This window comes from Chiloscyllium punctatum, chromosome 15 (assembly GCF_047496795.1).
Source record: "Chiloscyllium punctatum isolate Juve2018m chromosome 15, sChiPun1.3, whole genome shotgun sequence".
NCBI lineage: Eukaryota > Metazoa > Chordata > Chondrichthyes > Orectolobiformes > Hemiscylliidae > Chiloscyllium > Chiloscyllium punctatum.
In genome coordinates, this window is record NC_092753.1 from 26,111,690 (window position 1) to 26,139,066 (window position 27,377).

Genomic DNA, 27,377 nt, shown 5'->3' on the forward strand with positions numbered 1-27,377 from the left:
AATAAATAGCAATATCTTGAAAAGTGTTCACGTTTCAGAGGAAGAAGTGCAGGGTGTCTTAAAATGCATAACGGTGGATAAATCCCCTGGGACCAGATCAGGTCTACTCTATAACACTGTGGGAAGCTAAGGAAGTGACTGCTGAGCCCCTTGCTGAGATATTTCTTTCATCGATAGTCACAGGTGAGGTGCCGGAAGACTGGAGGTTGGCTAAGGTTGGTGCCACTATTTAGGAAAAGTGATAAAGAAAAGCCAGCGAACTATAGACCAGTGACCCTGAAATCAGTGGTGGGCAAGTTATTGGAGGGGATTCTGAGGAACAGAATTTACATGTATTTGGAAAGCCAAAGACTATTTCGAGATAGTCAACATGACTTTGTGCATGGGAAATCATGTCTCACTAACCTGATTGAGCGTTTTGAAGAAATGACAAAGAAGATGGATGAAGGTAGAGAAATGAATGTTGTACGGCATTTGTAGAATTCCCACAGTGTGGAAACAGGCCCTTCAGCCCAACAACTCCATACTGACCCTCTGAAAAGTAACCCACGCAGACCCATTCCCCTAACTAATGCACCTAAGCTACATATACCTGAACACTATGGGCAATTTAGCATGGCCAATTCATCTAACCTGCACATCTTTGGACTATGGGAGGAAACCAGAGTACTGGGAGGAAGCACATGCAGATGCGGGGAAAATGTGCAAACTCTACACAGACAGTCGCCCGAGGCTGGAATTGAACTTGGATCCCTGGCGCTGTGACGCAACACTGCTAACTGCTGAACCACCGTGTCACCCAGTCTACCATTCAACAAGGTTCTGCATGGTAGACTTGTTAACAAGGAGAGATCTCATGGAATACAGGGAGAACTAGCCATTTAGATACAAAATTGACAAGAAGGTAGAAGGCAGAAGGTAGCAGTTGGGGGTTGCTTTTTGTACTGGGGGCTTGTGACCAGTGGTGTGCTGCATGTATCAATGCTGGGTCCACTGTTTCTTGTCATTTATGTAAATGATTCGGATGTGAGTAAAGCAGGTATGGTTAGTAAATTTGCAGATTACACCAAAATTGGTAGTGTAGTAGATAACAAGGAGTACCTCAGAGTACAACAGAACCTTGATCATATTGGCTGAGGAGTTTAATCTCGATAAATGTGAGGTACTGCATTTTGTAAAGGCAAATCAGAACAGGATTTATACACTTGATGGTAAGGTCCTGGGAAGTGTTGACAGACGAAGGGACCTTGGAGTGCAGGTTCACAGTTCCTTGAAAGTGGAGTCGCAGATAGTCAAGAAGGCGTTTGGTATGCTTGCTTTCATTGGTCAGTGCATTGAGTATAGGAGCTATAAGATCATGTTGCGATTGTATAGGACATTGGTTAGGCTGCTTTTGGAATACTGCATTTAATTCCAACCTCCCTGCCAAATGAAAGATGAATTTAAACATGAAAGGGTTCAGAAAATATTTATAAGGACGTTGCCAGGTTTGGAAGGTTTGAGCTGTAGGGAGAGGCTGAGCCTGAATAGGCTGGGGCTGTTTTCTCTTGAGTGTCAGAGGCTGAGGGGTGACCTTTTACAGATTTATAAAATCAATAGTGAAGTTCTTTTCCCCAGGATGTGGAAGTTCAGAATTAGAGGTCATAAGTTTAAGGTGAGAGGGGAAAGATTTAAAGAAGACGTAAGGGGCACCTTATTCACATTGAGGGTGCTGCGTGTTTAGAATGAGCTGCCAGAGGAAGGGATGGGAGCTGGTAAAATTACAACATTTATAAGGCATTTGGATAGGTATGTGAGTAGGAAGGGTTTAGAGGGATATGGGCCAAATGCTGGCAAATGGGACCAAATGAGTTTAGGATACCTGGTCGGCGTGGACAGGTTGGATCGAAAGGTCTGTTTCTGTGCTGTACATCTCTATGTCTTTATTCTGGAGACTTGGTGGAGGAAAGAGCAGGACTCAGTACGTGTCGAATCTTCAGATGAGGGGTGCTGCAATCCTGATCAAGTAGTCAATTTCTGAAATGAGCGATGAACTCTTACAAGCTCCTTAGTTCAGGCCATACGGCTTGAACCTAGAAACAGAAGGGGCAAGCACATTGCTGCGAGTGTATAATCAGTCAGTGAGTTATACAAGGACAGATATGTTGGCAAATTTTGGTGAAGTGTAAAAATAATGGGGCAAGAGTAATGGGGTTTCACCTTCTTGAATATTACTGGCATCGACAAAGTGAAAGGCTCAGATGAGTCTAAGTTATTGAATTGCACACAGGAGAACTTTTTAAGCCAACACATAGGAAATCCAACATGAGAGGAGATGGACATGATTTTGGTGATCAAAGCCAAAAAAGTGGTAGAAGTGTTCTTGGGGGAGTATTTTGGTGAAAGTGACCATAATTCAGAAAAATTTAAGGTGGTTATGGGAGAGGACTAAGTTGGATTGGAAGAAAGGGTTGTTAATTGGAGGAAAGCTGATTTCAAGGTAAAACAAGATAAGCTGGAGGAGGGCTGTTGTGGTCGTGTGTTAAAGTCCCACCTGCTCCAGAGGTATCTCATAACATGTTTGAGCAGGTTGATTGAAAAAAAAAGAACTCTGAAGTGTGATCTGGCCAAAATGGCTGAATCTATATCAGACAGTCGGAGACATTTTAAAAGGAAATAGAGAGAGTGCAGTTCAACATATTCCTGTAGAATTGAAGATTTGAGGTGAACAATTTCAGAGAACCTTAGATGTCAAGGATTGGGGAAGGTAAAAAAGGAAATGTACGGCAGATACTGAGAGCTTAACATACAGCTGCCCTAGAGAACTGTAGAATGTGCAGAGGGTATATTAGGGGCAAAACAATAACCAGGGCAAGAGTAGAGCTTATTAGGAACCAAAATGGGATATTCAGAATCTGAAGATGTCGGTGACATTAGGTGTTTCACGTGTTCAAAGAGAGAGGGGAAAAGTTTAAGGAAGATATGCTGGAAAGTTCTTTACGCAGAGGGTGGTGGGTGTCTGGAACGCATTGCCAGTGGAAGTGGTAGAGACAGGCACGATAGCGTCATTTAAGATGTATAGACAAAGGCAGGGAGCAGAGGGATACAGACCCTTAGAAAATAGGTGACAGGTTTAGATAGAGGATCTGGATAGGTGCAGGCTTGGAGGACCAAAGGGCATGTTCCTGTGCTGGAATGTTCTTTGTTCTTTGATAACTTTTTATCTGTTCACTAAAAAGAGGAATACTGTAAGCATAGAATTTGTGGAGAGGGGCTATGATATACTTGAACAAATTAGCATGGAGAGGATGGTGGTATGAGTGACTTCCATGGGCTTGGAAGTTGATAAATCCCAGGCCCACATGGCTGCTGTAGGAGGCATAGAGGAGATTGTGGGGTCTTGACATTAGTTTGATAGTCCTCTCTGGCCACAAGACAGGTGCAAAATGACAGTAAAGCAGCTAAAGTGATATCATTATTTTAAAAGTCTGGCAGGGATAAACCAGGAAACATCTAATATCTGTGGTAAGGAAATTATTGGAAAATTTTCTGAGGGACGGAATCAAGGACAGTTTGCATGGCTTTGTCAGTGGGAGGCCAAATTCGTTTGAATTTTTTCAGGACGTGACTAGGTGTATGGATAAGGATAGTGTAGTTGAGATTGTTTACATCGATTTACATAGATTTTTGACGAGGTGTCACATGGGAGACTGGTCAAGAACGTAATAAATAGGAGAAGGAGGAAGCCATTCAGTCCTCGAACCTGCTCCATCATTTGATACAACTGTGGTTGATCTCATCTCAAACTCAAACCCTCTGTTTTCCCGTACCCCCTTCAACCCATGACTAATTAAAAATCTGTCTATCTCTTCCTTAAATTTACTCAATGTCCCAGCATCCACTGTCTCTGTATTCGTGTCCCCTTTAGATGCTCTTCAAATGTTGAAATTGTATCATCCTTCACCACTTCCTCTGGCAACTCATTCCATACACATTCCGCCCTCTGCATGAAAACGTTGCCCCTCAGGTCCCTTTTAAATCTTTCCTCTCTCATCTTAAACCTATGCCCTCTAGTTTTGGACTCCACTACCCTTGGAAAAAGACCTTTTCACCCCATCCCTGTCCCTCATGATTTTATAAACCTCTATAACGTCACCCCTCAGCCTCCAACACTCCAGGGAAAAAAGGCCAAGCCTATTCAGCCTCTCCCTACAACTCAAGCGCTTCATTCCCAGCAACATTCTTGTAAATGTTTTCTCAACCCTTTCAAGTTTAACAACATCTTTCCTATAGCAAGGCGACCAAAATTGAATGCAGTATTCTAAAAGTGGTCTGATCAATGCCCTGTACAATGGCAACATGAAATCCCAACTGTTATACTCAGTGCACTGACCAGTGAAGGCAAGTGTGCAAAATGCCTTATTCACCACCCTGTCTACCTGTGACTGCACTTTCAATGAACTAAGTACGCGCACTCCTAGGTGCTAGGTAACACTCCCCAGGGCCCTACCATTAATTGCATAAGTCCTGCCATGATTTGCCTTACCAAGATGCAACACCTCACATTTATCTAAACTACACTTGAATTGCCAATCCTTGAACCATTGGCCCAGCTGATCAAGGCTAATGATCTGAGATAACCTTCTTCACTGTCCAGTACAACCACCGATTTTTGTCTCATCTACAAACTTACTAACCATACTTCCTATATTCACATCCAAATCATTTATATGAATGACAAAAAGCAGTGGACCCAGCACCGATCCTTGCAACGTACCATTGATCACAGTCCTCCAGTCTGAAAAACAACCTTCTCTCACCACCTTATGTTTCCTACCTTAAATCCAATTTTGTGTTCAGTTGGTTAGCACCCCATGTGATCTAACCTTGCTGAGCAAGTTCCTCCCTTTCTATAACCTCTATTACTATTAGGGTGGTACAAGTTTCCTGTAATGTGGTGACCGAACAGCATACAATACTCCAATATAGCCTAACTAAACTTTCATGTAGCTTGTTATACAGGACTTGTCTGCCTTCAATCCCAATAGTTTACTCAGTACTTTTTTCCTGGTGATGAAGATTGACCTAAGTCCTTCCCTTTCTGTAACTTCTGCATCACTATCAGAATGGTACAATTGTCCTCCACCATGAAACCTGAAGCAAAATATTGATTTAGTGACGCCACCATTTTTGTGTTCCCCAATAATAACTTGCCAGTCTCATCCTCCAAGTGACCAACATTCACTTAAGCTACTCTCTTCCCTTTCATATATTTATAGGAGCTTTTACTATCTGTCCTTATACTTTAGACTTGTCTTCCATCATAATTTACCTTTGCTCTTTATTTGACTTTTTCTTAGTAAACCTTTGTTGATCTTTACAGGTTTCCCAATGTTCCAGTTCCCACTTGTTTTTGCAACATGGTATGCCTTAGTGTTTGATTTTATATAATCTTTAACCTCCTTGCTTAGCCATTGATTTGTTTTTTCCTCTCTGACAATCTTCATTTCTTTCTGGAATATATTTTAGTTGGCAGCATCTCCTGAGTATCTCCTGAATGAATTTGATGAACTCTCTCAGATGCTACCCTTGTCAATTTGTTCAAGAATGTAAGAGAGCTTCTGATTGAGGAAATTTAGTGAGTTGGATCCAAAATTGGCTTTGTGGCAGGAGGCAGAAGGTGATGGTCGAAGAGTTTTTTTTGTGACTGGAAGCCTGTGTTCAGTGGCATGCTGCAAGGTTCAGTGCTGAGTCCCATTCTGTTTGTAGTGTACATTAATGATCTAAACATGAATAATCAGTAAGTTTGCAGATGACGCAGAAATTGGTGGATTCATGTCCTGCTGCAGGCCAGGAACAAATGAATCAAAGTTGATATTTCTGTGCAGTACCATTTTTGGGTGACCTTTTAAACTCTGGCCCTGCCTCAGGTGCATGTAATAGATCTGACAGTACTGCTTCAAATAAGAGCAGGTTTGCCTCAGGACCAATATTAATTCCTGAATCAACATCACAGAAACAGATTACCTGGTCATTACTACATTGCTGTTTGAGGTATGCAAATTGATTGCTCTGTTTCCTACATCAAACCAGTAACTGCTGTTCACAAAGTGTTTGTTTGAGTGTTAAGTGCTTTGAGATGCCAGGTGGTTGTGAAAAATGCTATATAGATACAATTTTGTGTTTTCCTTCAGAGGCCTCGGGGAGCCTGATAAATCAGTTTCAATGTTAACTTGGAATCATGTTACCTATTTGTTTGAGGGACAATTGCCCAAGTGCAGCTTGAGGCTCTGTTCTATTCATCTGTGATGTGGAGGAACTGGTATTGGACTGGGGTGGACAAAGTTAACAATCACACAACAGCAGGTTGTAGTCCACCCGGTTTGAAGTATTTGACTGGTTTGAACCTTGTCGAAGTCCCTTTCGTAAACCTCTTTCTGCGCTTCTTGGTATTTCTGCCCGTGCACCCTCAGATTTTTTCGAAGGCAATGAAGCAAAGTGTCTCAGTGTGTACTGTGCCCAGCAAAATTCATTCTTGCCTAAGATACGTCAATGCCTTTGCTCCAAGGACTTAGGGCATGAATATGAGATAGATACCAGGCAGGATAGCTCGGATAGCAAAGAATGAGAAATCATAAATCTGTGTTGTTAACAATAAGTCTAACAGAACATTTCTGTGGTTCCACATGTTAAAATAAGTCTAAAAAGGTTCATTCCCTGTGAAGGTCGCTTTAGTCATCACTAAAGTGAGAATGAGCTGATTCCATGTGCCGATTTTTCAGTCTAATCACCTTCTGATCTCCCTGGGACCACTACTCCCCTGTTCATTAATAAGCACCTTTTAAAAAATCTTTCAGAAAGTTCCTCCTGACGAAGCCAATGAGTGTTGGATCTGACTTGTCTGGAACTTGTCAGCTGCATATGATCCATGAAGAGCCAGTCAGCATGGGATTCGGGAACACAGCGGGTATGTGTTTTGCTCAGGATTGAAAATAGAAACCTTCGCTTTCTGTTTGTAGCCATGGGGAGCTCTGTGTATTTACTTAAATTTGTCCTTGCTCATCTGAGTACTTCTTTTGAGGGGAGGGTGGGAGAAAACAAAAACTCTTGATGCCAGCAGAAATCAGGGACCAGAATGGAAGGAGTTGCAACAGATAGATCACCTCTCAGAGATATCCCTGTGCAACAAAGTCAGTCACTGAGGAACTCTGGGGCTTCATTTGTTTGAGATAAAGCAAGAGAAGATCATGTACATCATTGCTCGAATGCCCTAGATGACCCAAATTGGTTTTTGAATTGACCTTTTCTGTTTCAGATTCATCTGCATATCTCCAATAATACAGATTGAGGGTACAACTGTGATCGACCTGGGAGAAAAATTCATAGTCACAATAACAAGAAAGATTATGACAACAATTTTATTCATTAACCATAAAAATATCAGAGATGGGATATTTAAGTCTCAGACAATGAAGTATCAGTTAGTATTTCGGATGGTCGGGGTTGTGAAGGTTGATGGTCAAAGTGGGGGCGGATGTTAGGGGTTGCCTGAACGGAGGAGGCCAAGTAATAAATCCTCCGTGCCGAGGTGCAGACAGAATTGGAAGCCATTGGCTATCTATTGGATCCAGTTAACTTCTGAATGAAAGTTTGCTATCTCTCAGTGTCTGTAGAATAAAAACTCCAATAACCATATGAGAAAATATTGTGCAGTATAGTTGGGATGTGGCCAGGAATGAGAAACCTTATTGAGTGGAAATTAGCAACAAAGTAAACAAACTCTTAAAAGATGGGTTGGAGTTATTGAATAAAGATCATTGAAGTGTCAAAGTGAAATGCTCAATGATGGTGTTCATGTGTTTTTTTTGTCACATCGCTTATCTCTCAGCTTTCACGCATGGGATCAGATGGATTATTATACTTTCTGGCACTGTTAGTTGTTCTGGAATATAGACTGGTATTTCACCAGTAGATTAGGTGCAATGAATTAGCCAGAATAATGATCTGTGCAAATGGAGGGAAAGAAGTTAGTTGCGGTCTCTGTCAACAACACGGGCGGCACGGTGGCACGGTGGCACAGTGGTTAGCACTACTGCCTCGCAGCGCCAGAGACCCGGGTTCAATTCCCGCCTCAGGCGACTGACTGTGTGGAGTTTGCACGTTCTCCCTGTGTCTGCATGGGTTTCCTCCGGGTGCTCCGGTTTCCTCCCACAGTCCAAAGATGTGCAGGTTAGGTGAAATGGCCATGCTAAATTGGCCGTAGTGTTAGGTAAGCGGTAGATGTAGATGTAGGGGTATGGGTGGGTTACGCTTCGGCGGGGCGGTGTGGACTTGTTGGGCCGGAGGGCCTGTTTCCACACTGTAAGTAATCTAATCTAAAAAAAAACACTGAACCTAAATAGCCAGTAACAGTGGAGAGTGGAACTAGGAAAGATAGTATCATTGTGTCATAAGGGCCTTGTTCTTGCTGTATTTGACAAATTCATAGAGGACTGTAGGAGAACAGGTAATGACCGTTTATTTTATACTCAGTTATGGAAAGATGGCCTTAGCACTGATGGTTAAAACTCAGTCTGCTGTGTTACAAAACATCTGTGATCTTTGTACAGGTTACAGCAAGCATATTCAGTTCCCATACTTCAATATCTATGTGTCCTTTTGCTTCCTAGTCTTTCATCGGTATTGTATGCTCTTCCATCCAATACCTCTGATAGTATAGGTAAAAACAAGGACTGCAGTTGCTGGAAACTAGATTCTAGATTAGAATGGTGCTGGAAAAGCACAGCAGTTCAGGCAGCATCGAGGAGCAGGAAAATCGACGTTTCGGGCAAAAGCCCTTCATCAGGAATCCTCTGATAGTATGACTTCTAAGCTATTAACCTTAACAGTCTGAAAACCTTGTTTGTTATTCATTTCTCTGTACATCTGTAGTTTTAATTGTTAACTAACTCAACCCATTTAGGCTTCAAAGCCTGATTTTGTTGAATTCTCTAATGGGATATCAGCACATTTATTACCTGTCCATGGTTTGACAGTGCTTGCTGAACTAGCCTGAGTGCACCAATAGCTACACAAACAACTAATTTCAGATTATGATATGACTCATTTACACTTCCTAGAAGTGACGTACATTCACACGCCCGTCCTCTGCGTGCAAAAACCTTAGTGATTTCTGAATTACCTCAGAGCTTGGGAAGGCTACATATCATTGTTGCTGTCTCCTCAGCACTTTAGCTCACCAGATTTGATTTGGCGGCACGGTGGCACAGTGGTTAGCACTGCTGCCTCACAGCACCAGGGAGCCGGGTTCAATTCCCGACTCAGGCGCCTGACTGTGTGGAGTTTGCACGTTCTCCCCATGTCTGCGTGGGTTTCCTCCGGGTGCTCCGGTTTCTTCCCACAGTCCAAAGATGTGCACGTCAGGTGAATTGGCCATGCTAAATTGCCCGTAGTGTTAGGTAAAGGGGTAAATGCAGGTGAATGGGTGGGTTGCGCTTCGGCGTGTCGGTGTGGACTTGTTGGGCCGAAGGGCCTGTTTCCACACTGTAAGTAATCTAATCTAATCTAATCTAATCTGCATCCTTTTTATCCAGTCTTATAATTTGTTGTGATTATTTGAACTTTGACATTCTTGCAAGACAGGAAAAAAAGGCATCAAATCTCTCTGTTACAACGTGGCAATGAATCCTTCTGTTAATTAAACCAAACATCCAGAAAAGCTCACCTTGCCTCATAATCTGTTAAAATGTGGGTGACAGAGAACTCCCAAATTCCACTACTTAAAGAAAATAATATCAATTTATTCTTTAACTCTAAAAGTGAACATTAAACAATAACTATTGCTTATTACCTGCCTTCAACTCCTGATGAAGGAGCAGCGCTCTGAAAGCTAGTGCTTCCAAATAAACCTGTTGGACTATAACCTGGTGTTGTGTGATTCTTAACTTTGTGCCCCAGTCCAACACTAGCTCCTATGTATCACAAATAGAGAAGGTCTGTGATTAGAATGAGGGCTAAAGGTATTAAATAAGAAAAGGGACAAAAGCAAAGAATGATAATGGATATAACAGTGAAACAAAAGATGTGACCAGAGGTGAATGGCATGATAACAGTCATCCAAGTACAAAGTAAAGCAATTAATCAATTTTTTAAAAAAAGGATTAAATTGGTTATTATCTAAAATTGTAAATATTATGTCTAGAGACTGAAATTGGTTGTTGTTTAGTCTAAAGATGATATGCTGTTACTCAAGCTTGTATTATGTTTAATTGGAACACTGCAAGAGATCAAGGGAGAAAGGTCAGAATGATAGCAAGATACATCATTTTAGTTTCCCACCTAAGTTACATGTTTCCACCATTGAAGTTTTCTGTTTTTGTGTAAACATATCAATGCAGCAGGAGGTAATTTGCTCTCAAGTTGTTGGAAAAGGAGAGTGTGCCCAAACCTTGTCCAATCATCCTCTGGAGTTTTCGTGCATCTAACTTCACAGGTAAACGAGATCTTGGATTCAGTCCTTGTGTGAAAGGTGACAAAATGGAGCATTCCCTCAGAACTGGACCCAAGATTCACCCTTGAATGTGGTGGAGTTTTTGAACCCACAGCCTGACTCGATGTGTTACGGCGATGCCAATTGAGTTAAAATGACATTGTGTTGATTCCACATTGGTTATTCATGAATCACCCCTGATAACTTTTCCCTCCATTCATTTTAGCCCTGGAGCTTTCAAGCCCTGATATGGTGTCAAAGGAAGAATTACCCTCAGAAAACCTGAGTGTAGCACTTGGCCAGAAGATTGTGTCTCCAAATCGGATTCTGTCTGATGAAAACAGCTATGCGACAATTGTTGTCGGGTTTCCAGATCTATTGGTAAGGCAGAGTTAAAGAGATAGATTTTAGTCCAGTAAGAAGTACTGCAGTTTTCAGTTGGCTGATTAATGATATCTGACAAAGCAAAGGGGTAGATTTTTAACTTGTTGAGTTTAAACTCGCAATGTGTTTTGATCATTGCAACTTGTAGAAAAAGCCTGCTTTGAGTTATTTTTGGAGAAGAACATTATGTAATAGTCAACCAATTATCCAGGTTGAAAATCTATTCTAGTATCTGCTTTTAAGTGATTGGAAGTTTGCTCTCCGATTCACTGAATTTTTGCCGTAATGCTGTTTGCCCAGAGGTGACACATTCAGCAGATGCTGTAAAATTCACCCTCCTGACATACATCTTTTTCACAATCACACTCTCAGCAAGAACATCACTGTGAACTTTTGGTAGCTGTTACACTTCGTTGGACATGCTGTACCAGATTGAGGGCTACCACTATGCTCTTAATAATTCTACTACTATGTCAGACACTGCATTCATGATACCCACTATCTATGTTCTGTCCTCTGGTCTGGGCAGTATCTGTCCTGTGGAAACCTGCTATCAAAGGAGAAATGATGCTGCCAAAGGACTTGCTTCATGGAATCATCCATTAAAACAAACAATGGGATAGTTAGTGGTAATGTCACTGACCTAGTAACCTAGAACCCCCAGGTTAATGTCCACGGAATATGGATTCAAATTCTCTTCTTGGCAGATGGTGAAACTTGAATTCAATAAAAATCTGTTATAAAAATCTAACCTAATGTTGAGTGTGTAAAAACTCATCTGGTTCTTTATCACCCTTAGGTAATAGAACCAGTACAAACATAATGGGCCAAATGGCCTCCTCCTGCACTCTAACAATTCTGTGATTCTTGCAAAGAGGCTTTTGAATATGTAGAACAGTATTTTTACTGGGTCCCTTCAGAACAACAGGGTTAGGGCACCAGTGTTAATGCACCACCTCCAACCTCACCACCAATAAAGATCTCCGACACAGTTTCAATCTTGATGTTTAGTTCTTTACTCACCCTACTGGAGCTGGAGAGAGGGGACAGGCATGACACAACTTTCAAACTTTATGTTTGTTATTTCTCATTGACCAGTATACACATTGACAACTGTGCAGGCAGAATGATCTTCTGCTAACATCTGTTTTTGTTGTGTTGTTTAAGTGCTGGTTTATATAATACTGAACCATATCCCTGCAGTCTCCCAGTGAGGTGTACACATGGAAACGAAAGGCTTCATTGGACAGTGCTGGTGCTATCTCACCAAAGAGTAGGTTCTTCAGAGGGAGCTCTGAGTCTGGGAGTGTGAAACAATCCAACTGCATCACCCTGACAGGAGCCAACCAGGTGATTCGAGCTGTTGCTGCTGAAGATGTACCAATAAGTGAAATCTACCCAAAAGGTTAGTGTGATGCTGGGATTCTGCAGGCACTATCTTTTGACTTAACATCAGCATTTATTTTACATTAGGTTATGGGATATGGGCATCACTGGCTGTTGCCAATCGCTAATTGCCCTGGAGAAGATTGTGGTGAGCTGACTTTCTGAAACCTCTCCAGTCCATTTGGTGTAGGGACACCCACAGTGCTGTCATGGGGGTGGGGGGGGGGGGGGGGGGAAGTTCCAGGATGTTGACCCAGTGACGGTGTTGGAATGGCAATGTATTTCCATGTCAGGATGGGGAGTGCCTTGGATGGCGGTGGTGTTCCCATGCCTCTGCTGCCCCGTCCCTCTAGGCGATAAAGGTTATGGGTTTAGTGATGCTGTCAGATGAAAGTCAGTCTGATAATGAAATCAGGTCACAACAAACCACATCTATAACTTGCAGCATCTCTTAATGAAATCTGTTGTTTACTCTCTGCAGCTCATTCCCACTCATTGTTGACTGTCCAAAATTCTGCCCAATAATAGTCCTCTGCCTTTGCAGACAACAGTCCTATCTACAATGTCCCTTACTTGGAACCATAGAATGATAGAATCCCTACAGTGTGGAAGCAGGCCATTCAGTCCATTGAAGAACATCCCACCCAGACCCACCCACCCTACCCTACCCTATCCCTATAACCCTGCACGTCCTATGGGTAATTCACCTAACCTGGAAACTGTGGACAATTTAGCATGCCACTCCACCGTACCTCTCCAAAGTCTTTGAATATCATTTAGCCGCTCATATCCACACCCATATCTCTTGGTGCCCGTTGTTTCAATCTCACTGTTGAGGTCTCTAACACTGGACCATTGACAGCATAAATCCGTGACAACTTTCTCAGACTCTGACTATAATGCAGTGTTGCTTCTCAGTCTGTTTGTAGTTTCCACAGATGGTCACACCATTCTCTTCCACTGCCTCTCTTCCAGACATAGAGCACTGTATCAGCAGCAGTGGGGTTTAATCCCCCACCCACCCCCCCTCCCAACCAATGTGGTGACTCGTGTTCTCGGAATTCCCCAAGTATTCTGTTCTTCACCCACTCTGGTACTTTGGCCACATGCTATCCACAGGTAATATTGTAATGGAATCAACTTCTCCAAGAGCAGTACAATTCTGCACCTCACGTGACTTTCCTTACACTGGCCCCACTGCAACATTAGGCACAGGCTGCATTTCCTTCAGATGGAAATCTTGATCCTCGCTGCAACATCCAAACCCATAGATGCTCGTAAAATGTTTAACCAAGAGTAGGTATTTTCTAATCAACCTGTCCAGAGGTTTGATTAAGCACCCCAGGAGCAGGTAGGGCTTGAATGTGGGCCTCCTGTTACAGAGGTTGGGGCACTGCCGCTATGTCACAAGAGCCTGTTTAACTGTGGGTAGGGAGTTAATGTAGAGTAATAACAGCTGTTCAGCTTCGCCCAGAGCGCCAAATTCATCGGTAAATCGAAAGGACAATGCAGACACGAATGTATGAAAGAATTCAATTTCCTTTATCTCGTGCCTTTACGTGATCAAAATGTACTACAAGACCTAACAGCCATTGAAGTAGTTTTGAAGTATAGTCACGATTAAGGCAACTAGCAGACCATCTGTTTCAATAACACTGGTTTCAGAAGGGTATAAAATATGCACGTTGTTGCTAGGTATTAAGCAGGACTCCAGGGAGAGCTCCACTTTCTAAAGTGCCATGTGATCTCTAGTGTCCACCTGGATGGATAGGCCCTCAGTATAATCTCTCACTTGAAGAATGGCACCTCCGACAGCAAGGTGGCATTTTGGTACTAGCCTGCAGTCTCAGCTTGGATTCAAACTCGAAAGTAGAACTTGAACTGAGGAGCTCTGACTCAGAGGAGAGACTGACATATCAGGAAAAGACATGTTTTGAGAAATGTGAGGTACTCAGACAGTCATGCTTAAAGAATGGGTAAAACATCAGTCTGAACTCTACCCGACCTGCATAAAGATGTGCCTGAGGAATTTTGCTCTCTGTTTGACTGAAAAAAGATCAGAAATTGCATTTGGTAACCTTCAAGGTGCACGCTCACTAAATTACTTCAGACAAATGATACAACATGCAGTAAATAATGGTCTTTGTATTGGAGTAAAAATCTATTTTTATTGCTGCTTACTCACCTTCAGTTAAGGGACTGAAGTGGTTATTGTCCATCCCAGATCATCAGTGCTTTTGTTTTCTTTTCTCGTAGATGTGAAGCCTCCAAACACAGCAGGATTCTTGGAAGTGACAGATCTGAACTCCAAAAGGATTAAATATATTCCCATTCCAAGGTGAGAAAGTACTGAATTGAGTAGTTCTAGGAGAAAACATAAAGCAGGAGGTTGACTGTTTCCACCATTTATTTAACTCTTGACCAACCTTTATCTTAGCTCCATTTACCTACCTCAGTTCAGTAAGGCTTAGTACCTTTGCCTCACAAGAATCGATTAATCTTGACTTTAAGGTTTTATTAATGTTGATCCTTAGTAACCTTTTGTGGGAAGAGAGAGTTCCAGTTTTCCATTACCCTTTGTGTGAAGATGAAGTTCCTTGCATTTATCCTGAATGATTTGGCTTTACTTTTAAGAAATATCAACCATTTATTTCAGGTCCAGGAACTTCGTAGGGGGCAGACCCACATTGCTTCCACTTCTGGAGCTTGGGATCATTAATCAGTGACCAATAAACTCAATTGGGAATTCACAATGGAACCTTTATAGTGTGATGGGAGTAATGGAACACTGAGTGGCATTGTTGAAGTGAATGTAGATTAGATTACTTACAGTGTGGAAACAGGCCCTTCGGCCCAACAAGTCCACACCGCCCCGCCGAAGCGCAACCCACCCATACCCCTACATCTACCCCTTTACCTAACACTTTGGGCAATTTAGCATGGCCAATTCACCTGACCTGCACATCTTTGGAGTGTGAGAGGAAACCGGAGCACCCGGAGGAAACCCACGCAGACACGGGGAGAATGTGCAAACTCCACACAGAGAGTCGCCTGAGGCGGGAATTGAACCCGGGTCTCTGGCGCTGTGAGGCAGCAGTGCTAACCACTGTGCCACCGTGCCGCCCACAGTAGTTGGTGCAATGAGTAATTTCCACAGTATGTGTGGAAAGGAAGAATCGGTTTTTCAATGGCGTTAAATGTAGAGGACTGGGAGTAAACTCATTTGGGATAGAAGTATGTTAGTGGAGGAAGCTTGATGCCTGGACCCACCAGTTGGGCACTTTTCCCCCTCAGTATCAGCAAGTGTAGGATTTGAACTCTCAACCATCTTGTCAGTACTGACCAGTTGATTTCTCAGAGGTTTACGCTGGGCTGGCTCTACTGTTGTGCTTTTCTCTCTTGCAGTGCACTTATCATCTCTCCATACACGCAGTGGCTATCCAAAATCTCAGACACAGATGTCCTGATCGCACCTATTGGAGCGGGTGGAGTGGTGACAGTGGACATGGGAGGGCATGTGCGTCTGTGGGAAACTGGATTTGATCACTTACAGCGCTCCCTGCTGGAGTGGAGGACCATGATTGGACAGGAGGATGGACGCCCCCTACAGGTAAAGAACCATTTACAATAAACTTTAAGGATTGACAAGCAGGAGACAAGCATATGTTGCTGCTGAAAGGAAGAACAAGAACTTGCATTTTTATGTCACATTCCCACTCTATATGAAAAAAAAATCTTTTTGCTGCGAGTTAATAATGCAATGTTGAAAACACAGCAGCTCGTTGAGAGTACAGCAAGATCCTACAAGCAGCAATGCAACAATAACCAGATATAACAATGAAACACAGGGACCTGCAGCATCAGGCTGGGCTGGCTACTTGAAAGGACGGTTGGTCCCACATTCCTACTTCTTGTTCATGACTCTGGTTTTCTGAAAACTGCTGTGTCAATCTTGTTTCCCACCATTTATCTCTGCTAGCTTTGTAATTTGCTATCTTGAATTGAGGTGTGGGTTCCATCAGTATGTTTGCAATTAATGCCACAACTGCATAATGTCAGCGCTTTGGCTACATCCAACATCAGATCTGAACATTGAAATCCAAATGTTCTGGCCCAGCTGGACGTTAATCAGAAAAAGGAGATGTTGTTGATTCTACATTCCCCATCTCTGCTGCAGAAGCCTGCTGTCCCAGTGCAAGCTGAATCTCGGATCCTGTCACAAACTGGGAAACCTAGCTTGTTACCTATTACTGTGAAACAAATGAAACAGAAATTACTGGAGTAACTCAGCAGGTCTGGCAGAGTTTGTGGACAGAAGGCAGAGTCAATATTTTGAGAAAACAGTTCTAAAGTTTTGGATTCAAAACTTTAACTCTATTTTCTTTTCACAGATGCTGCCAGACCTTCTAAGTTCCTTTAGTAGTTTCTATTTCACTTGTTTCAGATCCAGCATCCACAGTTCTTTCTTTTATTTGGGAAACCCTGATCCCTATATTTCAATAGTAATTCACTAAATGTAATGTGTTTTGGGACATCCGGTAGTCATGAAAATTACTCTAACAAGGTTGTAGGAATAAAACCTAAAATAACTGGTTATGTTTGTGATGTAATGGCTGAAAGTCTCCAGCAGGTGGCATAAGACGTCTTTTTCAGACACTATGATATGAAATGCAGAATTAGTCATTTTCCATTGTAACTGTAACCCTGCATCGTTCCAACTAATTACAGATCCCTGTATAGCAACCTTGGCTTCACTTGTGTTTGTTTTGGAATTCAGTAAATGAATATCTCAGTTACAAGTAATTCAAGTACAATGCAGTTGTGTTTGGAAACCCCTGAGACAGTTTCATGTTGAATTAGACAGAGCTCACTGCCAGGTAGAGAAAACTGAGTAAGGAATCAGAGAACAAAATGGCTATGTTAACTTATTCCCTGTGCCAGTGTCAGTATTTCCAATGAAATGCACTTTTTGGTCTGAGAAAAAGACGCTGCATGTGATGCAGTGTGCAGGATACGATTTTGCCAAGACATTAAGCATCTACCCTGTTAGGTAAAGGCAAAAGAAGCCAGGACATTTTGACAAAGGGGTAGGCAGGGAGTCTTCCCTGGCGTCCTGGCCAATAATTAGTTAATAAGCCAAATGCACGAGGGACTGCAGTGTCTATCTATTAGGGAGAGACAAGTAACTTGAGGAGAAGCACTCAGGATCAAGTGTGCAGCAAGGTGAGAGGGTGCTGCTTAAGGGACGTACAAACATATGAAGTAGGACAGAACCTGCTCTGCCATTCAGTAAGATCAGGTCTGAAATTCCACATTCCCATCTGTTCCCGACAATCTTTGATACCTAAAGCTTGAACAGAAAATAGAGATGGCTTTGCAAACGCACAGATAGGCCTTCTCCTCTTTGATCATCGTAAGATCATCTGTTGAGAAAGAGCTTAGCTACTGCTCAATGGATCTTATATTTCCAGAATGTTCTGGTAATACTGCAGTACTTATACCTCCCCTGTAACTTCAATATTTTTAAAAGAAAAAGCTTTTGGATACAGCACTGAGCTGTTGCTGTTCATGGCTGTTCCCTTGTCCTCCAAAGCACCTTGTGACTTTTCCAGCTGCACAAAATAGTCTTGTGAGCCAGTAAAAGTCCTTGGTGTTCTGTTCCTGTCCCAAACACACATCAAGGCCAGCCATCAGCCAATAACAGCCAAGGGTGGGTGAACTGTCACTGGTTCCACACAAAAAGCCTTTCAGTTAGTGAATAGTAGTTGCATGCTAAGTGAATGACTCACAGAATCATCAGAGAATCAAGCTCTTCGGCCCAACAAGTCCACACCGAAGAATAATCCACCCAGACCCATTCCCCTACACCTTTTATTCTATATTTATCCCTGACTAATGCACCACCAATGGTGGTGCCCTGATACCTTGAGTGTGGGTGGTTAATTCTAAGCATTAACTAAAAGATTTTTAAGGAAGAGAATCTGATTCTGCCTGCAACTTGTTTCTTGTAGAAATGTGGGACCCCTACAAGGCCCCACATGTCAGTGAAAGCTAGCTTTAAGTGATATGAAGCAAAACCGTTCGCTGCATTGTGCAGCTTCTGACTGATTTTCTTACAAAATAAATATGGCCGTTCCAAAGCATTGTCGTAAAGTTTTTTTCAAAGTTTTCTGTCATTTTGCTGTCATCCTCTTTTTACCCCTCTCCTAAACTCACTGGAAGAGCTCACATCAGAACCTTGTCATATTACTGTCATTAGGACCTCACTATTTGCAACTAGATTGCCTCATTTCCTACATTATTGTACTGAATATATGTCAGGAATGCTTCATATTCAGAATGTCAGGAAAGCAAATTGAAGAAGAGGGAGTGAATTACAGACGTAAAAGGCTCCATCTAGGGGCAGGAGTCCTCACTTTCTCCATATAGATGCAAGTTCTTTTTGTTTTCCAAATAAGATTGAGATTGTAATCCTGGCTCATCTTTTCAGCTGATGAACAAATAGCTCTCTGAAAGATAGAGTCATGGACCTGTACAGCATGGAAACAGACCCTTTGGTGCAATTTGCTCATGCTGACCAGATATCCTAAATAAATCTAAGCCCAGCATTTGGCCCATATCCCTCTCAACCCTCCCAATCATATAGACCCATCCAGGTGCCTTTTAAATGTTATAACTGGACCAGTCTCCACCATTTCCTTTGGCAGTTCATACGCAGACCGTAATCAGGAATTATTAAGAAGTAAAGTTAAATAGGAATGAGATAAAATCTTCATCCATTTCCTGTCTCCCTTCTTGTGTCTTTAACCAAATCTTTTTTACATGGAGTCATACAGCATGAAAATAGACCCATTTGTCCAACTAGTCCATAATCCCAAACTAAACTAGTCACACCTACCTGTGCTTGGACAATATCCCAACAAACATTTCTTATTCATGTACTTATCTAAATGTCTTTTAAATGTTGTAACTGTACCTATTGTCACCACTTATTCTGGATGTTCATTTCTCACACAAACCACTCTGTGTGTAAAAAAAATTTCCCTCGTGTCTTTTTAAAATCTTTCTCCATTCACCTTAAAAATATATCTCCTAGTCTTGAAATTCCCCATCCTAGGGAAAAGGTATCTGTCGTTCACCTTATCTATACCCTTCTTGATTTTATAAACTTCTTTAATGTTATTCCTCAACGTCTTATACTCCGGTGAAAGAAGTCCCAGCCTCTCCTTAAAACTCAAACTCTCCATTCCTGGCAACATCGGTAAATCTATTCTGAATCCTCTCCAGCTTAATAATATTCTTCCTATAATAGGTTGAATAAGCTGGCACTGTTTTCCCTGGAACATTGAGGCTGAGGGGTGACCTTGTCGAGGTTTATAAAATCATGAGGGGTATGGATAGGATCAATAGACAAAGTCTCTTCCCTGGGGTGAGGGAGTCTAGAACTAGAGGGCATAGGTTTAGGGTGAGAGGGGAAAGATATATAAGAGACCTAAGGGGCAACCTTTTCATGCCGAGGGTTATACGTGTATGGAATGGGCTGCCAAAGGAAGTGGTGGAGGCTGGTACAATTGCAACATTTAAAAGGCATCTGGATGAATAGGAAAGGATTGGAGGGATATAGGCTAGGTGCTGGCATCTGGGACGATATTAGGTTGGGATATCTGGTCGGCATGGATGAGTTCGACGGAATGGTCTGTTTCCGTGCTTTACATCTCTATGACACTATAACAGAGTTACCTTGCATACAGTAATTCAGAAGAGGCCTCACCAACGTCTAATACAATGTCAACATAACATCCCAACTCAAAGGCCTGAGCAATAAATGCAAGCATGCTGAATGCCTTCTTAACCACCCTACGTGTGACAAAAACTTCCAAGAATTATGTACCTGAACCCATAGATCTCTCTGTTCTACAACACTACCCAAGGCCCCTCTTTCAATTGTATAAGTCCTGCCCTTGTTTGTTTTACCAAAACATGAAAATGAGAAAGATAAACCCGTACGTCTTCAGGTACTAAACAGCTTCAGTAAACTCCAAGCTGTACCAACCTAGACTTCGGTAAGCAGCTTATTGCTAACCACATGCTCTAAATGATACTGTTGTATGATCCCCTCCATCATCTTGGCAGTACTGTCACCCAGTTTATTGAAAAGCAATATTCATTGAAACTCCTGAGTGTGAAGTGTACACATTCTTGAATTTTGTAGTTAGTATGTAAGTCTGGTTTTGGAGGTGTCAATCCGTGTGTAGTGAATAGCACTTATTGCATTCATCAATCCACCAGCAACATCCATGCCTTAAGAAATATCCTCCCTCACCCTCTCTTCTTCTCTCCCTCCTACTTCAGCTACTCTTAAAAGACTTGTTTTTTTGACCAAGCTTTGGTCACTTGTCCTCGTATCTCTTTAGGCGACTTGGGCTCAAGTTTTGTCAGAGTTTATTCAGCACTCTGTGCTACATTAGTTAGTTTAGAAATGTAAGTTCTGTGTACATATGCTGGTGTGTCGTTTTGTGTGTTTTGTGCGGTTTACTGGCTTCTCTCCAGATTTCCATTTGTATTTTAATAAAGTAATATGCCTCCATTTCCAAAAGATGGAGAAAGTTGGAGCCAAGTGAAAGGCAATATTTAATGAGAGGTGGATTCTTATGTTTTCTTTCAAAGGCAATTTTTCTTTACTCATCTGAAAAGCCGAGTTTAATCCTTTTGAACATTTTTGGGTAAATGTTCCAATTATGCATCCCTTGTATGTGCAGTTTCAGCTGCTGATAACCCATGCTGGGAAACTGCGTATGCAGATTGTGTTCCAGTTGTGAGCTGAGGACCATGGTGTTCAGAAGAAAGGGCCCCACCTCAGATCAGTTTTAAGGCATTGTGCGATCTTTAATGTGAAGCCAAAACAGTAGTTAGGGAAACCATTTCCTTTTCATGTAGCCATTTCACACCAGCTTTGAGTGATGCAGGAAATGTAAGCAAAGTTTAAATCAATTGGCAGTGTGGTAAGGGAATATAATTATTGTTTTTCTAACCAGACTCTGAGCTATTTGAAAATGTGCGAAAAACTTACTAACCATTCCTATGTCAAAAGCATCACCTTTGAAAAGTATTGACCGAGCACCATTGTATTATCGTATGTAACATCCCTCTTGATCTACACACCACTCATCTTCTGGGTAGATTAAGTAGATGAAAGATGTTCGTTTAGTTTGTTTTTCTGGGGAGTGGATTAAACATGATTAACCTGCTATGAAACACAATGTCGAGAAAAGTTGAGTTACATCTGTTGGAAATGATGAACCCACAGGTTGCTGAGCAGACATATATTAAAATATGATTTAATGGGATAGCCTAAGGGTTGAGATATCTGGAATGAGATTAAATTCAAGGCATTCAGGTCACAGAGCATGAACCGCTTTTTCATACTGAGGGCATGGAACGCAGAGTTGGTGTTTGAAACATTGACCATATTGATCATAGAATCCCAACACGGTGGCTCAGTGGTTAACACTACTGCCTCACAGTGCCAGGGACCTGGGTTCAATTCCAGCCTCGGGTGACTGTCTATGTGGAGTTTGCACATTCTCTCTGTGTCTGCGTGGGTTTCCTCTGGGTGCTCCGGTTTCCTTTGGGTGCTCCAGTTTCCTCCCACAGTCTGAAGATTAGGTGGATTGGCCATGCTAAATTGCCCGTAGTGTTAGGTGTATGAGTCAGGGGAAGTGTCGAGAAATAAGGGAATGGATCTGGATGGGTTACTCTTCGGAGGATTGGTGTGGACTTGTTGGGCCAAAGGGCCTGTTTCTACACATTTAGTCTCCCAAGCCCCATTCCATCATTCATTTACATCCTGACTGATGAATGTGAAAATTCCATTTACCCACCTTGTTTCTGTACCCATGAGTACCATTATTTCAATGAGCCAGCACAGAGGAACTACACAGAGCAGAGGAAAACAACCTACACAATGTATTCGAAAAGAACGGGTACCCAATGAATACAGTCCACCTGTTTCTCAGCAACAAATCCAAACAAGCAGACAAAACACGGCCAGAAACCCGAGCCACTCTCCTCTACATCAAAGACATCTCAGAAATGACTGCCAGACTACTCAGACCTCTTGGCATCATTGTAGCCCACAAACCTGCCAACACACTAAAACAGCAGCTTATGAACTTGCAAGATCCTATACAGACAACAAGCAAAACTAATGTCATTTACAAAATACCTTGCAACAAGTGTAACAAACACTACATTAGACAAACAGGCTGAAAACTAGCCATCAGGATACATGAACATCAACTAGCCACAAAAACAACATGATCCTCTCTCGCTAGTATCCTTACATACAGATGAGGAAGGACACCACTTCAACTGGGACAACACATCCATCCTAGGACAAGCCAAACAGAGAGAATTCCTAGAAGCATGGCATTCCAACCAGAGCTCTATCAACAAACACATTGGCTTGGATCCCATTTACCACCCTCTGAGAAAAAGAGCAGGAAATGGCATCACCACAGGAAATGGCATCATCAACCCAAGGATACATAAATAAAAAGCAGGCCACACCACCAGTATTTCATCTGGAGGCTCACTGATGATATTACCAGATATGGAGATGAAGCATCTGAAAATGAACCTTCCAGCTCAGTGAGCAAACATGTATCCAGAAAGGTGAGTTAGTAAGTTTGCTGATGACAAAAAGGTTGGTGGTGTTGTCAATAGTGTTGAGGGCTATTGCAGGCTACAACAAGACATTGACAGGATACAGAGCTGGGCTGAGAAGTGGCAGATGGAATTCAACCTGGATAAATGCGAAGTGATTCATTTTGGAAGGTTGAATTTGAATACTGAATGCAGGGTTAAAGACAGGATTCTTGGCAGTGTGGAGGAACAGCGGCATCTTGGGGTCCATGTACATAGATCCCTCAAAGGTGCCACCCAAGTTGATAGGGGTGTTATGAAGGTGTATGGTGTTTTGGCTTTCATTAACAGGGGGATTGAGTTTAAGAGCCGCGAGGTTTTGCTGCAGTTCTGTAGAGTCCTGGTTAGACCACACTTGGAATATTGTGTCCAGTTCTGGTTGCATCATTATAGGATGGATGTCGATGTTTTAGAGAAGGTGGAGAGGAGATTTATCAGGATGATGCCTGGATTGGAGGCCTTGTTTTATGAAGAGAGGTTGAGTGAGCTAGGGCTTTTCACTCTGGAGAGAAGAAGGAAGGGAGGTGACTTGATAGAGGTGTACAAGGTAATGAGAGGCATAAACGGAGGAGATAGCCAGAGACTTTCCCCCAGGGCAGATATGGCTGTCATGAGGGGTCATCATTTTCAGGTGATTGAGGAAGGTATAAGGGAGATGTCAGAGGCATGTTCTTTATGCAGAGAGTGGTGAGTGCGTGGAATGTACTGCCAGTAGAGTCAGAGACATTAGGGACATTTAAGCAACTGCTGGACAAGTACATGAACAGTAGTAAATTGAGGGGTGTGTAGGTTGGGTTGATCTTAATTTCAGGTAAATGCTCAGCACAACATTGTTGGCCCCAGGGCCTGTACTGTGCTGGACTGGTCTATGTTCTGTTCTTAAGGAACAACACCCTTCCCTTTGTAACCGTTGTGTCAGAGAGGTAGGACCCGAAAGGGTGAATTGCTGTCACAAGGTAAAGCTCTGCCCATCACTGTATGAAAAATTGTTATTGTGATTTAACCTGAGGGCCACCAGACCTCAGGCAAGATCATGTGAAAGATCAGGCAAGATCATTAGGAAGAGCAAACTGTTTTCCAGGTTCTTGTTCTTGTGTTGAATGGCATGTAACTAAACTGTTATGGATGTGGAATGTTCAGTTGAATGTGATTCTAATGCGTATCTGACAGAATGCCGATAGCTTTATGTCAGTCATAAACATAACTTGTTTAATCAAGTCTTAGCCCATCTTCTGCATAGGACTACACAGGCATCCTTCCTAACATGGTATCAGTAACCGAGACAAATTCCAGTGAGAAAGATCAGCAACTGTACGTATACCCGAGAACATCTTAGATCATATCTGACATTACAGTAGAAACCTGTTCCCATGATTTAGCACTTTAACCACTCAGTGAGAAGATCATGGTGTGATCAGCTTAGATTGAGTCATGAGCAGCCCAAACAAAGCAGGAACCATACATTAACCAGTCCAGTCATCAACTGAAAAATATGGAGTCTGTCAGGAAGGAATCTGTGGAACATGAAGGTGCAGGTGGATAAAATTATGAGCGGCAAAGACAGGGTAAGTAGAAAGCAGCTGCTCCCTTTAGTTGAAAGGTCATGAACAAGGGGGTGTAATTTTCAGGTGAAAGTAGATGGGATTAGAAGAAAAATATTTTCACCCAGAAGGTGATGGGGATTCAGAATGCTCTATCTTGGAGGGTAGTTGAGGCAGGGAACCCTTTAAGATATACTTGAATATAATCACATTCAAGGCTATGGGCCCAATCTCGGAATATGGCACTTGTGTAAATTTAGAGTAGCTTTGGAGGTACAGACCTGATGGGCCAAAGGGAATCTTCTTTGATTCTTCATTGACGAGGGACACACGCTGTGGAAGGAGTAATTGTTGACAGCAAGATATCAGGAATTAAGGTGACCCGATCAGGGTTCATGGCTGCCAGGATTACGTTTGTGTTCTACTTGTGAGCTGTGCCATCCGACTGAGGAGGAACAACTTGCTCAGAGCACAGCAGCACAATGTTTATACAGGATTGATCCACATAACTTGATCCCAATGGCAGGAATCTCCCCACAGCAACTAGGAAACAACTCACCTCAGATTGGAGTTATTTCTCCGGCACTCCCCAGTTCATTCGAATGCATTTACACAAAATATAGTTCTCCAAAGTGAACTTTCTTCTATGAATTGAATTTTCGTGCATGTCGCAAGACTCAGCAGTTTAGAATTAATACTTTTTCAAAATTATTATTCACGTGGCCATAACTTGGCATCAGCGGATTAATGGACTATGTTTAGTTAATGGACTAATGGAGATGTTTGGGGTCATGAGGTGGTGTAGTAGAGTCATGGGGATGTGGGGGAAGAGGAGGACTGCAGAGCGTTTTCTCTTCTGTTTTATAGCCAGAGCCATGTCCGAAAACAGCAAGGCCTTTTAAACATCTGACCTCAGCATTTTACATTCCCTGTGGCTGCATCCAAACTTCCTCCACAGTCAGCTGGCCTGGCTTCCACCAGCATTGAAAATCCTGCTTCCTGAAGCTGGAAATTTTCCCAACTCCTACTACCTTCCTTGAGGATGACAGTCCAGCCCACTTTTTCAGGAAGAGTTTGTATTTGAGTGTTTGAATGAAGGAGAGTATGTCTGTGAGAGAGGCAGTGGTCCATGCTGTTTCTCAGTGGGAATATCAGATTGTGTTCCCTCTGTTATTGTGAATGGTTTGAATATGAACCAGAGGATGAATTTGAATAGTTTTCTGATTGACGTTTTAAGCAGAGGTTTAGAGGAGTTTTGTTCAGCACAATAATCAGAAATATGAAGGAATTTGATAAAGTAGATAGACAGAAACGGTGGCATGGTGGCTCAGTGGTTAACTCTACTGCCTCACAGCACCAGGGACCCAGATTCAATTCCACCTTCAGGGGACTGTCTTTATGGAGTCCGCAAATTCTCCCTGTGTCTGTGTGGGTTTCCAATGGCATTCCAGTTTCCTCCCATAGTCCAAAGGTGTGCTCGTTAGGTGGATTAGCCAAGCTAAATTGCCCATTGTGTTCAGGGATATGTAGGTTAGTTGCATTGACCATGAGAAATGCAGAGTTACAGGGATAGGGGAAAGTGTGTTGGGTCTGGGTGGGATGCTCTTTGGAGAGTTGATGTTGGACTTGTTGGGCTGAATGGACCATTTCCACACATTAGGGATTCTCTGGAAATGTTTTTCCATTGTCAGGGGAGTATGACTAGTTGGCAGTACTGAGGCCTTTCAAATGCCAACACCAACACAATGAACTGAATAGCTTTTCTCTGTATTGCATACTTCCCTGTTACACTTAATACTGTGCAGTGCTGCTTTTACTATTTCAAAAGAACGAGAGATAAATATAGCACTGGAATAGGTCCTTCATCTTTCCGAAGCTGTGCCAATTATCATGCTCTAACTGAACTAAAAACAAACCTTCTGCCTTTGTTCAGTCTGTATCACACCTAAATTTGATCCTCCAAAATACATCACCTCACATTTGTTTGGATTAAGCTCCATCTGCCATCTCTGTGCCCAAGTCACCAATTTATCCTATTGTATCCTTTCATAATCGTCAGTATTGTCAGCAACTCTATCAATCTTCATGTCTAACAATCACATCAGGTGACTGTGGAGCAGCACTCCGAAAGCTAGTGCTTCCAAATAAACCTGTTGGACTATAACCTGGTGTTGTGTGATTTTTAAATTTATATGCCCCAGTCCAACACCGGCATTTCTAAATCAATCTTCATGCCATCTGCAAACTTACTAATCAGACCACCCACATTTTCCTCCAGATCATTCCTATATCCTACAAACAACAGAGGACCTGAGGGTGATTTTTGTTGAACAGCACTAGTTAACGTTTCCATTCTGAAAAACACCCTTCCACTGCTACTCTTCTGTAACCAAGCCAGTTTTGTATCCTTTTCCAAGACCAAGTCAGTTTTGTCTCCATAATTTCATGTTATATGTCTGAAGTCACTTCATCATTGGCCCACCCACAACTGGTGATCAAGGAAGTCCATGTCCTTTGTACCTTTTCCTATCTCTTGATTTTCAAAATTTCCAATCCTTAACCAATCATGGCTTTTAGTCCAGATCAGTCGAAAAGATGAAGAAATAAAGACTTACATTCATAAAGCATTTTTCATAATCTCAGAGCATTCCATAACATTTTCCAGCCATTAATTATTTTTATGATGATATTGCAATTGTAATGTAAAAAAGCATAGAGGCCAATTCACCAAGAAGTCCCATAAAGTGCAATGCGACAATTACAAGAAATTGATGGGAGGGTGAATATTAGCCAAACACTGGGGTTAACTCCCTTCCTTGTCTTCTGAATGATGCTGCAGGTCATTTACAGCCTTCTAAGAGAACACGAAAAAAATGTTTAATGTTACATTAGCC

At 42.2% G+C, this 27,377-nt stretch overlaps 1 protein-coding gene across 3 annotated transcripts in view; it reads left to right on the top strand.

Annotated features, from left to right (window-relative positions):
- Positions 1-27,377, top strand: part of vwa8 (von Willebrand factor A domain containing 8) — a 353,830-nt gene that overhangs the window by 255,235 nt on the left and 71,218 nt on the right. For all 3 annotated transcript variants that reach the window (XM_072584806.1, XM_072584805.1, XM_072584804.1), the window contains 5 exons: positions 6,837-6,946; positions 10,695-10,849; positions 12,056-12,257; positions 14,495-14,576; positions 15,644-15,848. In XM_072584806.1, the coding sequence (XP_072440907.1) occupies positions 6,837-6,946; positions 10,695-10,849; positions 12,056-12,257; positions 14,495-14,576; positions 15,644-15,848 (754 nt within the window). The remainder of the gene's footprint in view (positions 1-6,836; positions 6,947-10,694; positions 10,850-12,055; positions 12,258-14,494; positions 14,577-15,643; positions 15,849-27,377) is intronic.